A 13,947-nucleotide genomic window follows, 5' to 3' on the forward strand; every position below is an offset into this window, starting at 1 on the left:
GCCTGCACTGGCAAGACAACTCCATTTTTTTTTTTAAAACTTAAAGTAATCTCTACACCAAATATGGGGCTCGAGCTCATGACCTTGAGATCCAGAGTCAGAAGCTGTACCAACTGAGCCAGCAGGGTGCCTGCCAACCTCATTTAATCCACTCACCTTCGATACTTTCTGCACAGATCTGAAAGCCATCGTCACTTGAAATTTCAAAAACAAGTCCTTTCTTGGGCTTTTTCTCAGCAATGCTTTCCTTCCTCTTCTGTTCTTGCTGGAGCCAAAGCATCAGTGGAGAGCTGAAGTTACTTTCTTCTTCTTCCACTGTTTTAGGTTCTGCGAGGGAGAAGACAGATAGGGCCCAAACTGACTGCATTAGCAAACACTTACTGAGCACTGATACATTCTCTCCAAGCCTACCAACATTCCACAGTTGGTATGATTATTCCCATTTACAGGTAACAAAACAGGCTTAGGGCCCGTGGATGGCTCAGTGGGTTGAGACTTTGCCTTTGGCTCAGGTCATGATCTCAGGGTCCTGGGATCGAGCCTCATATTGGGCTCTCTGCTCAGCAGGGAACCTGCTTCCCCACTTATCTCTCCGCCTGCCTGTCTGCTTACTTGTGATCTCTCTATCAAATAAATAAAATTTTTAAGAAAAAGAAAAAAAACACGAAACAAAACTGAGGCTCAAAGCCGTGGAACAACTTGCCCTGGGTCACAGCTAGAAAGTGACTAAAACTAGATTTTTTTTTTTTTTTTTTTAACCTGAAGTCATGCTGTCTCTGTGGTAGTTTCTAGTATGACAATTTGATAGTTTTTCAATAAGCAATTGCCCTCAGTAAGGTCAAAGGTAAAAAATAATGATTAATACGAATGAAGCACTGTACATGAGGCATTTTTCTAGGAACTTCCTGTAAATTAAAGCAGATAAACCTCACAAGGACCAGTGAGTGAGGTGTTACTATCGCATACACTTCAAAGTGTACATGAAGGTGTGAAACCCGAGGCAGAGAGATGGTAAATTAATTAGCCCAAGTTCATACAACCATATGTTCTGACAGAAAGAGGCGCCTCAGTCCTCCTGAGGAATCAGCCAATCAGCAGAAGGTGATTATATCCCAAATGTTACTCCTGAGCATTTTCACCACCTGCTTCTCTTCTGGGAACTTGATGGAAGTTACCTCTTCAAGGTAACTTGATGGAAACGGGTGAAACCTATATCCAGATCTCTCTAATCTTGAAGTGGTCAGTTCTTTATGGATCATGTTAAGTAGTCAGATAGAAAGTGCTATGGAGGGGTGCCTGGGGTTGTGACCAGATATGTGGTTTTCTTCAGCGACAACTAAGGGGATGAGATCAGGTAACCACTAGCTATGAAGACCACACTGATGTTAAAGCAAGCAGAGCAGAACAATCGACAGATGTCATAGACTATAGAGTGGAAGGGTGCAAGACCAGGGAATAGATGCCCTGAGGGTTAGTCTACACCTCTGGCCAATCACTTAACTTCTCTGGAGCTTAAATTTTTAAATTTAGAATATTCGTAGATAATGTAGGCCATTTTTATAGTACTTTTGACTTTAAAATTCTAATGCTAACCTGTTACCCACCCACATACCTGTACTTTCTTGCTCATTTGCTGGATTTTGTGTTGCCTGAATCTCAGGAAGAACTTGCCTAAATGAGAAGAAAAACCAATGTAAGATGTAACATCAGCTACTATTCAATTCAAACATGGAAACTGTCCACAGTCGGCCACAGTGCCGTCGGTTACACAGAACTACCAGAAACGGACCATAGGACGTCTTGCGTATAACCTGTTGGATAAACACCACCCTACTGTATGATATGTAACATAAAATGCTCTTTTATGAGATTCTTTCCTAAATATTGGCATTAAGTTTGGGCTTTGGAGTTTGTAGATTCTGTCCTTGAAATTTTTCTCATACCCTCCGTGTTAGAAAAAATTAAAAGGACACTCGTTAGAAGCAGTTCTGGAGTTACTTAAGTAAATTAACTGATTTAACCAAAAGCAAAAGCAAGCTTAAGGAGCCAGTAAACCACCATCAATTTTCATTTTTGAAAATTAAATCTTAGAAACAACCCAAATGCATATCAATAAGGGGCTATTTAAATTAAAAAAAAAAAAAAGTACAGAACAGTATGTATAGCATTACTCATTTTATATAAAAAAGGAATAGAAATATATATTCATATATACACTGTGTGTATCTGTATTTGTATAAAAATGAGTGAATGGATGAAAACAAATTATTAGCAGTGGTTTTTACTAGGGAACAGAAGGGGAGGAGGGTAGGCAGGATGAACATAGAACCATTTATTATTTAAGTAATTATGCATTAAAAAAGTTACAAGTATGTATTACTTCCATTAAAAAAAAACTCTGGCAACAAGAACAATGCAAATGAGGAAGAATTATGTTTTAAATGAGGTGGACAGAACTGAGGGCTTAACCTTAGAGAAACGATCTTTCTATTTACCCTGTGGGCTGCCCGCACTCCTTCTGTGATGACTGTTCCACCTTAGCTGTGTCCTGCGGCTCAGCCTCTGCTCCCTGAGACCTGGAAGAAAATCATTGCATCTTTTCAAGAAAAACCACCAGTGACTACGTACTAAAGGTGGAGGTCAGAAAAAAAAAAAAAGAAGAAAGAAAAAAAAAAGACTCTAGACTCTATCAGGATCCGATAAAATTTACAAGTTGAGGAAACTAATCTATGCTGAACAGGTTAGCGGGTGATTACCCTGAGGGCATTCTGTCGAAGAGAAGGCACAAGGAGCCTTCTGGAACAGTAGGGATGTTTTATCTCCTGATCTTGATGGGGCTACATGGGTGCATACGTTTGTAAAACTTCACTTGTGTATTCCAGGCATGTTACACCCCGACACTAATTAAAAAGAACGTCGTCAGGATCTATGACAGTTGGCTTTGCGCTCCAGACAGGAATAATCATTGTCCCTCAGTATCCTAAGATTCAGCAAAAAAAAAAAAACCCAAAGCAACATCAAAACCCCAAAAGCGACAAAGCCAAGACCATTGTTTTACATCAGAGCAAAGGGGGCCTGAGCTTCTGACTCTTGATTTCTGCTCAGGTCATGATCTCAGGGTCGTGAGATGGAGCCCCACGCTAGGCTCTGCTCTGGGCATGGAGCCTGCTTGGGATTCTCTCTCCCTCTGCCCCTTCCCACCCTCCACTAAAAAAAAAAAAAAAAAAATCAGGGACACCTGGGTGGCTCAGCTGGTTAAGCGGCTGCCTTCGGCTCAGGTCATGATCCCAGCGTCCTGGGATCGAGTCCCACATTGGACTCCTTGCTCAGCAGGGAGCCTGCTTCTCCCTCTGCCTCTGCCTGCCGCTCTGTCTGCCTGTGCTCTCTCTCTCTCTCTCTCTGACAAATAAATAAGTAAAATCTTTAAAAAAAAAAAATCAGAGCAAAGAGTAATTAGAGATGTGGCTCTCTCCAAGAGACAAACTGCCCACGGAAGGAACTAAATTTTGCTCTATAAATCACCACTGTGAGGAGGAAAAAAAAAAAATCAAAGTCAAAACCCGGAACACCCCCGAGTAATGCAACGTGGATGGAAGAGTGTCCTCCCCAGGAAACTGCCAGGCCAGCAGCCTGTTGTTCAGAGCAAAAACAACCCCACCTACCCAGGGTAGCTAGTATTTCAATCTCTCACCCTGTGACTGAGGTCAGGGACGTCGTGTTGGCTTCTTGGTCTGGAATGTGTGCTTCAGAAGAACTGGTCCGCAAATGGGTAACTTTGTGCTTCTTGCCATTCCCTTTGTCCAAAGGCAGCGGAAACCGTTTGATTTTTGGTTTGGTTTTAGTGGGAGCCGGCACTGAGGGGCTGGCTGACGGCTGTCCAGGGGACGGAGAGCCCCCGGGAGAGGCGGAGCTGGCTTGCAGAGCTGAGGATAGAGCCTTGTTCTGCTCCAGCCCCATGCTGTTGGGGGTATCTACTGTCTGGGTGAAGTTGGATCCCTGGGTCCCTGGTGCGGAATCAAGTTCACGCTGGGAAGGGAGAATCCCAGTCTTGCTGGCAAGGAGCTGGTTCACGTGCTGAAGCTGATAGTGTTCTTCCGCTTCCCCAGAAGGCGAAGCAGCTGTCATGCCCGCAGTCTGAGCAGAGGGGAGCACGCAGATGCCAGACGCCGCTGTCATTGTAGCAGCCGGAGCCTGTGAGGTGCCCAGTTGTGGAAACATTCCTGAACTCGGCGGCAAGGCCACAGGCTGCTCCTGCATCCCCAGGCTCTGCTGGCTAGCTTTGATCAGAAGGTTGCTTATTGAGCCGATATCCGGGGTACCAAGCAACCTGGGGTTGGCTAACGCGACATGTCCTGGAACGGACGCGCTACTTGTAGGGGTTGCTGTGGTTTGCATGGATACAACATTCAAGACGGAGGAACCGGCTGCCAGGCCAGACACAGGCCCCGCGGTGAGGTGGCCAGTATCCTGGCTTATTGTAGACGCGCCCGCCGCCGCGGCCGCTGTGCCGCCCACACTCTGTGGTAACAGGGGTGCCTGTTCAAAATACATGATGCCAGATTTAGACCTTTTTATGATGTTGGGGACAGTTCGGTGAGATGAAGTATTAAGTGACCCCAGCTCTAACAGGTTGGGGTGGTTTGACAGCTGAGAGGGTGTGAAGTTAATCAGGGTCATGTTAGAGACCACATCGGAAGGGGCAATGGTTGAAGGGGTGCTAGAGGGAGCGAGTTTTTTATTCTTTCGGGTGTGTAGACGAGATATGGGTCTTTTCTTGAGTCCAGAGGATGGAGTGGCTACTGTGGTACTGAGGTCTGTCCTCTGGCTGGCTTCTGAAACCAAAAGTTGGGGATCTGGAGGAGGCTGAACCCCAATAAGTAGGCCTGAAGGAGGACTGCTGATGTTAGGTGGGAAACTACTTTGAGCAGCTGCAGGGAAGGAATGTAAGTGCTGGTGATGAGGCATGGGGAGCAATCCTTTGCTAGCAGGAGGGAACAGAGATGGAGAAGTTGGCAAGCTTGGATTTAGTCCCGTGGCTAGGGTGAGACCACTTCCCATGGGCCCCAAGACTGAAGTATTTGTCTCCATCACATTGGGTGTAGAGCTAACAGAAGAGGTCAATTGGATTTTTTGGGTCACTCCATTTGGAAGAGTTTGGAGAACATAAAGTGGCTGCATGTTCTGGTTAACCACAATGAGTTTCTCAGTGGCTGGTTTCAGGTGGGGTGGAGTGGTCTGGACAGCTGCATTAGAAATCTGAGATGGGCCAGGACTCTCGGTAGAATTGGGCACATATTTCTGGTTCTGGATAGGAACAGTAGGGGAAACAGGTACCTGAAGGCCGGGGGTGCTACTGTTTCTAGTTAAATCCTGATTGTTGCCATGACCTTGCTCCACTGAACCACAGGGAGGGCTGGAAATGTGGTCTGCGTCCATGTGTCCTTGGATAAAATGATCGGGAGTCATGTGGCCTTCGGGCGTGGGATCCACTCCTGGACTCAGCAGTGCTGAGTCGCCTTCGGAGGAAGCCACAGACTTCTCTGTGATGGTTACTCTCTTCTCTCCTGAGTCAGAGATCACAGCCAGTCTACTGGGATTCTGGCTGGGGACAGTGGGACTCCGGGTGGTCAGGACAGACAGGTCGGACGGCAGCTCCAGAGGCAGCTCAAACTGCTCCTCTGCCGAGATGGAGGAAGAGACGCTGCTGTCCACAGGCTCTGCTGTTGGCAACTGCTGGGAAAAGACCTCGAAAAGACCCATGTCCTTTTCTCGATTACTGTCAAGACCCAAACCTTCACCCAGATTTAGGAGTTCCGACGAAGAGGACTCTGGGCTCTCGCCCAAAGCCTGCATGGAGGGAGTGTTCTTCAGTACAAAGTCCATAATGTCTGAGGGCAGGATGTTCCCACAGTCGTCACTGTTGTTGTTATCCGAGTCCGACTTCAGGAGCTCAGTATTGTAGGTGTCCAGGAGGTTCTTGTCTGATGGGGTGCTTGTGTGGACCCGGCGGCTTGACTCCAGTGAGCTGAGCTGAGCCTCCAAGGAATCCTGTCCCTGGGTTTTAACTCTGCTTACGGAGTGGCAGTTATCCATCTTTGGCTCGTTTTTGTGGCCAACGGAACTCTTAATGACGTGTTCTTTCTCACTGGGATCTTCAGGTCGCTCGATCTTTAAGTTCTCTGTTCCATTTTCTTTCCCATTTCTTTTCGGAATCTGGCTGCTTTTCCTCGTGGTGGCTGTGACGCTAGTATCGCTCTCGGTGCCGTCATCGACGCCATCCAGCTGGGAAATTTTGGGAAGGTCACACTGCTCCTCCTCCCGAAATAAATTATGGGATGCCAGCCGCTCATCTCCACCTGAGGAAATCACTGTTCTGGTGAAATTATAATAGTATAGGTCATCTTCGTCGGAGGTGCTCAGGTCGTCAGCCCCATCCACCTGTCCTTCGGCTGATCTCTTGCCCCGCTTCTTCCCAGTGGAGCTGCTGTAGAATGGAATGTCTTCTTCACCGTAGGATCTCACTCCATACAGCGGGGTGAGCCCGAAGAACATGTTGGAGCGTGCCCGGGCACTGCGACGGGGGTATCTCCTCTTGAAAGCGCCGTCCTCCTGAGGTTTGGGACCGTCTGGAAGCATCAGGTTTCTGTCCTGTACCGGCAGATTCTGGTAGTTGTTACTCTGAGGATCCTGGGATGAGGTGTTATTGGGGCTTGGCTGGGCCACTGGACCATCTCCTGGACTTTCAGAGCCTGCAACTGGTTCTGTGGGAGAGGCGGACTCTACTTGCAAAGGGGACACGGGGCTCCCTTCCTTCAGTGTATTCTTGGACTGGCCCTCACTTTCCATTTTGAGAGGTGTCAGTGTCACTTTGACTGTGCGCTTCCGGGGTGTCTGTAATTCCTTGGCAGGTCCCTCTACTTGCATGGATGGAGCTTTGGGGACTCCCGGAACGGAGAGGCCTTTGTCGCCAACCTTATCAGAAGAAACGTTATTACATGGCCGTTGCCCCATAAACTCAGGAGTCAAAACCTCATCCACGAACTCCGGCTTTAGGGTTCCCTCTTCACCAGTTGTCACCTGACCCGGTTCCAAAAAAGATTTACTGGAATGTTTTTCTTTGAAAGTTTCTTTACAAGACTTTTTCCCTTTCTGTCTCCGGTCTCTGGAACTAGATCCCATGTGTTCGTTGATGATGGACGATCTGCTGCTCACTCCAGAGAGCTTCAAGGTTTTGACTCCTGCATCTTCGTCAGGAGGGGGGTTTACCGACTGGTTAGAATCTATGTGTTGGTCCCGATCGTTCCTCTGCCCTCTCAGATGGAGTGGGGGGAAGGAGAGGGCCTCTTTAGAAGAATATGGCCCTGAAGAGAGTTCAGCAAAAGTGCCGATCTGGCTAGCATTTAGTTCTCCAGGTGCTGTATTATGAACCTGTGGGGCCAGTTTGGGAATGCCGGGATAAGCCCCGGTATGTGCAGACCCCTCTGAGCTCTTGGAACTTGGCACTTTGGTCTTCTCTCCTTTCAAAGAGGAGCTCTTGGATCCCAGGTCTGAAGTGCTGGAATGCTTCACTTCAGAAGAGGAAGACCCATCCAAGTGGCTGGTTTTAGTGCCCACTGTAACTACTGTCCTTTGCAAATTTGAAGAGGTGGGAGTGTTTTGCCCTAAATTAGTATTTGAATTCAGTGGTCCTAAGACATGATCAACTGCTTTGGCACTTGACTCAAGATCTGTGGCAGTCCCGATGGTGGAGACTGAGGAAACACTATTCCTGGAGTAAGTACTCCCAGTTCTCATTGGAGACATTATCCGGAGTTTAGACCGCTGGGGTGACAAGGAAGAAGTGCTGTGACGCCTGGAGCCAATGCTTCGGAGTCCAGAGGAGAGTAAAGGGTCACCCACTGTGACTATTTCATGAGTGGTTGGGGTAGGACTTCCTGAACAAGAGAGAAAAAGTAATAAAGTCTATTACAGAGAGAAAGAATGTGTGGTGGCCCTTATTTTCAATGACTTGGCAGTGGCTTATAACTGAAAGCTGCAAATCAAGATTTTCAATGAGCAAAGCCACTAAGGCCTGGAAGAATGACAAGCTCATCTCTGAGCTGACCTTTTTGGGGCAAGTTAGTCAATGAGGTAAGTCCTTTACCTGCAGAAGGCAATGGCCGACAGCCAGGGGATCTCTGTGTTGGAGAATAACTAGGTGTTCGAATCCTAGGGACCTTTGAGATGACGTGATAAAAACAGGAGCCAGAGGTTTGCGAGTGAGGTCGGTCTGGTGAGGAAGGACTTATAATTTCAGCCGTGTTTTGACTTTCTTTAGATGAAATTTCTGTGGTAGGAAAGAAAAACTCTTACTTTTTAAAAAAAAAGGTCCAATTAAAGTATCAAATGAACCAATACAAAGCAAGCTGTTAGGTAAAGATCGAAATAGAAACAAATGAGATCTCCCAGAGAGACGACTTTCCCCACCTTCTGTCACAGTATTCTCCCAAATCTAATTCGAGTCCCACCTTGATTAAAGACTCACCTGCAAAAGACGTGGGACTGTGAGCGATGGTCCTGTTTTCATCATGCTCCACGGTGCTGTTGATATCCGGCTCCACCACCGGGGGGCGGCACTCCACGATCTTGCACGTATACACACAGCGCTTGCGAGCGTCCGTGGTGCTCCAGTAAACCCTGGAACACCTGGCAAACAGACCCACACAAATCCCTGTGAGTGACAGGACAGAAGCAGAGACGGACATCTGCCAAAGCCTCTTCTCATCCTGGCTCCCCTGGTCTTGATTTACAGAATTTAGCTTTACATCACCGATTCTTATTATAGGTCCCCTTGGCTCAGATGTTCCAGGGTTTCTGAAGTTGTTGGTTTTTCCTAGCCTCTCAGAAAACAGCACCAAATCTTTTTTTATTGTAGCGTAAGCAGGAGACAAAAATAGTAAAATATCCTAAAAATGCAGAGAAAGGAAAATACTAACATCTACTGCAAGATATAGTTATTGGCCTTCAGGAAGGGACTACCATCGCCCCCAAGGTGTACACAGAGGGGAAAAAGCAAACCTGAAGTGTCCCCTTTGGAAGAAAAGCCCCACAAGACAAGGGAAGTGTAATTGCTTCTGATCTGCTGGATGCTGACGGAGCCTGGTTTATACAAAGAACTGCCAGCTCGACATACAGACTGTGTTGCCGGAATTGGAATGCAAAATAAACTGGTATAGAGATAGCAAAATGAGACTCCAAAATGGGAGAGACAAAAAGGGAGTTTTAAATTTACACTGTCAGCCCGCTAGAAGTTTAAGCCATTTGCTTCACGTAGAAGAGAGGATAAATGTTCACTGGACAATATGATCATTATTGTGGGGGGGTTCTACTTTTAGCTTGAGGACCGAGGCCTGAGGTGTTTGATCCACTACAACAATCGGGACCTTTAAATCCAGATATGTGGAACTCAAGCGGAATCTTAAAAGAGACTGACCTTGTGGTTTTTTTTTCTTTTAATTTAGGTTTTATTTGGAAATGATTCTGAAAGTATGCCAATAATACATTCCTTTTATAACTGGATTTAGTGGACATAAAAGGATACTTTGGTCCCAATCTACAAAAAGTAGCAAAAAAGTAGTGAATTTTAGGTGGCGATTAAAAGCAGCTCTCCCTTCAACGAGCTGCTCATTGTTCAGGGTGCCCCAGCCGTGGGGGCTGGTGTCTTGGCTCCATGCTGCTACTTACTGATATCCAATAGGAAAAAGCTTATCTTCACAGTCAGAGAGATCATTCAGGATTCCCAAGCAGTCAATTGTCATGGAGCCTGATCAAGGAAAGAAGAACGGGTGAGAGGAGGTAATGAGAAGGCTCACTTTATACCCAAAGACTAGGAAGTGCCCCAGCGACAGAGCCAGGGGCCCGCGTCATACCAATCATCATGTGGATGTTCTCCGGCTCCAAGCCATTGAGAAACTTTCTTCTCAAGCTGATTCCTTCAAAGTCCACAAACACTCTTCTAAAAACTTCAAATCCATTCTCAGGAACCACCTAAAACAAAACCCAGCTGTTAACGACAGCCTATTCCTTGACACATTCCACGTGACACTGACTGTCCCTTAGGGCGAGTGCAAAGCCTCTCAAAATCACGGTGCTGTCTCACAGAGGACTGCCCTATTTCTCAGAAGGAGATTCCAGGAACACACAGTAGGAAGGTGAAACAAAGCTTACCATCTTGCTGTTTCCAGCCTATTTTCCCTGAGCTCCTATAGAATTCGAAAAGCAATGAAGCTCTCACCTCGCCTTTGATCAGATCCCGATGTCGCTGGCAATACACTTTCTTATCATCCAGGAAGACACAGTTCTTGGCGCGAGAGCACATGAAGTGATAGTTGCTGGTGCAGGATGTAAGGCAGCAGCCCACGGTGGCTCCTGGCTTTTGGCAGAACTCACATCGCTAACCATCCAGAGAAAACAGGCCTAAGTCAGACTTTCAAATGTTTTAAGCCATTTTCCTTCTCCTCTGTAGAACTACCCCATTCTGGGTTTCCTACAAGTCATTTTTTTTTTTATTGGTAATCAGCTGAATTACAGAGAACTAATATGAACCCTAAAGCCTCGTCTACAAATCCTCTCTCTCCCATTGACCCTGGGGCCCTGTAACTATTAAATGTAAAGACTACACTTTGATTTATAACTTAAACAAAAAGTTTTGTTTCTAGGATGCACGAATGATTTATAGAAGATAAAACTTTGAGGACTGATTCTAAAAACATCATCTTACTAGAAAGCTACTATATCCAAAAGAACTCAGTTCTAGAAAGATTATACCAGGCAGAAACACAAGGGTTCTCTAGTTACTAGACTTAACAGATTATTACAATTTATTTCACAATTCAAAGATCGCCTTCAGCGAGCCTGTATGTCACCACCTTATTCTGTCACAGTCACAGTCTGGGCTCCCCTCTCCACAGAAGACTTTTTGTTTGTGCTCGCCATACAATCTACATGGGCTTTTTGTTTGCTTCTCTCTCGCTCTTTCTTTCTGATAATTCTTCATCTTCTCCCCTCTTTCAAAGTATAGCTTTTAAAATTTTACTCCTTCATGGCCTTTTCTGACGACTCTCAGCATCTACTGATCATTTCCTTCATCATTTTCCTGTGAGTGTATTTATGTGGGTTTTTCCTATGGAACCACAGAGTGCTGATTCAACTGGGACCTCCAAGATCATTTTGTCTAAATCACTTAATAAAGTAACACCTTTCTTGCACATTTAAATTGTCTCCCAAACTAGGTAATACTCTGTCTTCTATTTCTTATGCACCAACCCCCAGAGGTCAGAGTAGCAATTTGCCTACAGTATACACCAGCATTTGTCGCTGGCTAACCATTCTGAAGGCAGTGTAAAACCTCAATAAAGTAGCATGAAGCCACAGAGAGAACATGTGGAAACTGAGGGGAATCTTTTCCGTAACATTTACACCAGGTCTTACCAGCTGCTTGCCCCTGATCACAGCCATGTGCACATTCTTTAGTGATCCATCATCGTCTTCAAACACTTCTGCTGACCACAAAGCGCAATTTACATGTGTCCACTCATTTTGGCCAATGTAAAGCAAACGGCCAGCATCCTATGAAATCAAGAGATTTCTTTTTTCTTTAAAGAATATAATGTCAAAGAAGGTTTTCCTTGGTATTAACTTTACCTCAGTCAAGATAACATCAATAATAATTCTTTAACTTGGGGATGTACACAAAAATCAAAACTTATTTCTCAATGTTTTTCTGTTTCTACCTCTCACCCTTCTAGAATCCATAAACGGGAAATATTTTATAAACATAGAGAATCAAAACACAAGCAGTATGTGTTAAGTTTATGAAAGTGTGCACTGATTTCTTAAAAACCGTATTTCAAAGCCAGTCCTCTTAGTTTGCATTAAAAAACCTTTTTTGGGCACCTGGGTGGCTCAGTGGGTTAAGCCTCTGCCTTCGGCTCCGGTCATGATCTCATGATCTCGGGGTCCTGGGATAAAGGCCCACTTTGGGCTCTCTCTGCTCAGCGGGGAGCCTCCTTCCCTCTCTCTCTCTGCCTGCCTCTCTGCCTACCTGTGATCTCTCTCTCTCTCTCTCTCTCTCTCTAATAAATAAATAAATAAAAATAAAAACCCTTTTTTATTATGCGCTTACTATGTGCCCCGTACTAAATAAAGCTTTATAAGCATTATTTCCTTTAATCCTCATAGATTTAATCCTCACAGAGCACAGAAATGAATCCAGGCAGCCGCCAGAACTGGAGATCTTAACCATTCTGCCTGCTTACGTTAAACACAAGTCTTTCATACACAAACTTATATATTTTACTGACTTTCACAAAATCTTTTTGAGAAATCTCCTGTAGAAATTACTAGACATCAACAGGTTAATTTAAGGCAACTCATTTTTTTTTTCTTTCTTTTTTTAAATTTTAAGTGGTCTTCACGCCCAATGTGGAGCCCAATGTGGGCTTAAACTCACCCCCCAGAGATTAAGACCAGAGCTGGTATCAAGAGTTGGATGCTTAACCAACTGAGCCACCCAGGTGCCCCAATGCAAATCATCTTTTAAATCAACTAAATCAGTTATAGAAAAAAGACCACAAGTGCTATAAGCTAGGTGACAAACATTCATTAAATAAATGGCATCTAGTCATCGAATTAAGACACAAAGGACCGAACAGTTCACATAAGCATCTGCTACGTAGGACCCCGTCGGCCAAAGTACTTACATTAGCACTGTCGTCACCATACGTCAAACACAATGCACATTGTCTATTATCTTCTATGCCTGGGGGTGGGTTCAGTTCTGGACTATCTTCTCGACTCCTATCAGTACCTTGGAACCCAAAAGACATCCAGTTAAAAGCAGCAATACTAGGTCTGATTTCCAGGAAGAAAAAACCAATTTGGCTTAAATAGCCTGTGGCTTATAAAATGAACACCTTCAAAAACTGTTCAAAGTTATGCTATCTCACCATCTGTTGAGAGTATTTATGTCGAATTGTTACCAGGCCAAGCTAGGCAAAAATAATGATTTTATTACATTTAAGGATGGACCTGAAAATTTCTTTCCAACATGCAAGTATATTAAATTTACGTTCACAGAGTTAATCAGCTGCATCTAGAGAGAAATGGATAATGACTCATTTGGTGCCTTACTCAGAATTGGTGGTGTAGGAGGATGGAGAGGAGTTGGAGAGTCTGGTTCCCCAGGCCCTTTAGGTTTGGGAGCTGGAATGATTTTCTTCATTAGAGGAGGCTGCTCAGTGTGGCTGTTTTCCTCTCGCTCCTGCCACTGAGCATAATTATGGTCAAGTGAAGGTGGAAGCACTGCGTTTGGTAACATCCCACTGCTGAAAATAATTGATTCAACAAGCATTTATTGAACTCCTACGATATACCTGGAACTATACAAAATAATCAAATTCTTGATATCATCAGGTCACAGCCCCATGCATAAGCCATTCACAGAATATAAGGACCAGCCACAGAATCTGAAAACTGTTTAAATATACAGGACTTTATTATTTTAAGAAAACATATTCTTGATATATGACTCTTGGTTAAACTTCCAGAAGCAAGTGATAACTTTCCCAAAGAATCAAAAGGATTTACTGGAATAAAAATTTAAGGTTAAATATGGAGAGTCAAGAGCAATAGTAAGCACAATTTGAACTGAGTAACACAGAGCCCAACTATGACAAGTCTGAATACCGAGCTACACATAGAAGCACGTGTATTGTACATATGCCCCAAGTTAAGCCAAGCTGCAGAAAACATAATAAAAAGAGGAGTGATAGACTATAATAACCATTAAGTATTAGCTCTAAATCAGCACTGAAAAGGCATTTCAACAGACTAATTTTTAATCTTAAAACCTAGTCTACAGAAACCTTAATCTAGAACTCTGATTTCTAGCTGATGAGGTGGGAAAAA

At 44.7% G+C, this 13,947-nt stretch overlaps 1 protein-coding gene across 7 annotated transcripts in view; it reads right to left on the bottom strand.

Moving 5' to 3' along the window:
• The window catches only part of LOC111153928 (lysine methyltransferase 2A), a 76,011-nt gene that overhangs the window by 11,476 nt on the left and 50,588 nt on the right, over positions 1–13,947 (bottom strand). For 5 of the 7 annotated variants that reach the window (XM_022513245.1, XM_022513247.1, XM_022513244.1 and 2 more), the window contains 12 exons: positions 13,171–13,364; positions 12,741–12,847; positions 11,470–11,607; positions 10,274–10,432; positions 9,909–10,026; positions 9,724–9,802; positions 8,525–8,685; positions 8,144–8,326; positions 3,692–7,934; positions 2,496–2,576; positions 1,613–1,671; positions 157–327 (listed from right to left, as the gene is read on the bottom strand). In XM_022513245.1, the coding sequence (XP_022368953.1) occupies positions 157–327; positions 1,613–1,671; positions 2,496–2,576; positions 3,692–7,934; positions 8,144–8,326; positions 8,525–8,685; positions 9,724–9,802; positions 9,909–10,026; positions 10,274–10,432; positions 11,470–11,607; positions 12,741–12,847; positions 13,171–13,364 (5,693 nt within the window). The remainder of the gene's footprint in view (positions 1–156; positions 328–1,612; positions 1,672–2,495; positions 2,577–3,691; positions 7,935–8,143; positions 8,327–8,524; positions 8,686–9,723; positions 9,803–9,908; positions 10,027–10,273; positions 10,433–11,469; positions 11,608–12,740; positions 12,848–13,170; positions 13,365–13,947) is intronic. The other 2 variants (XM_022513250.1, XM_022513246.1) reach the window with 2 other exon arrangements.

This window comes from Enhydra lutris, unplaced genomic scaffold (assembly GCF_002288905.1).
Source record: "Enhydra lutris kenyoni isolate GAN:26980312 unplaced genomic scaffold, ASM228890v2 scaffoldscaffold34, whole genome shotgun sequence".
Lineage (NCBI taxonomy): Eukaryota > Metazoa > Chordata > Mammalia > Carnivora > Mustelidae > Enhydra > Enhydra lutris.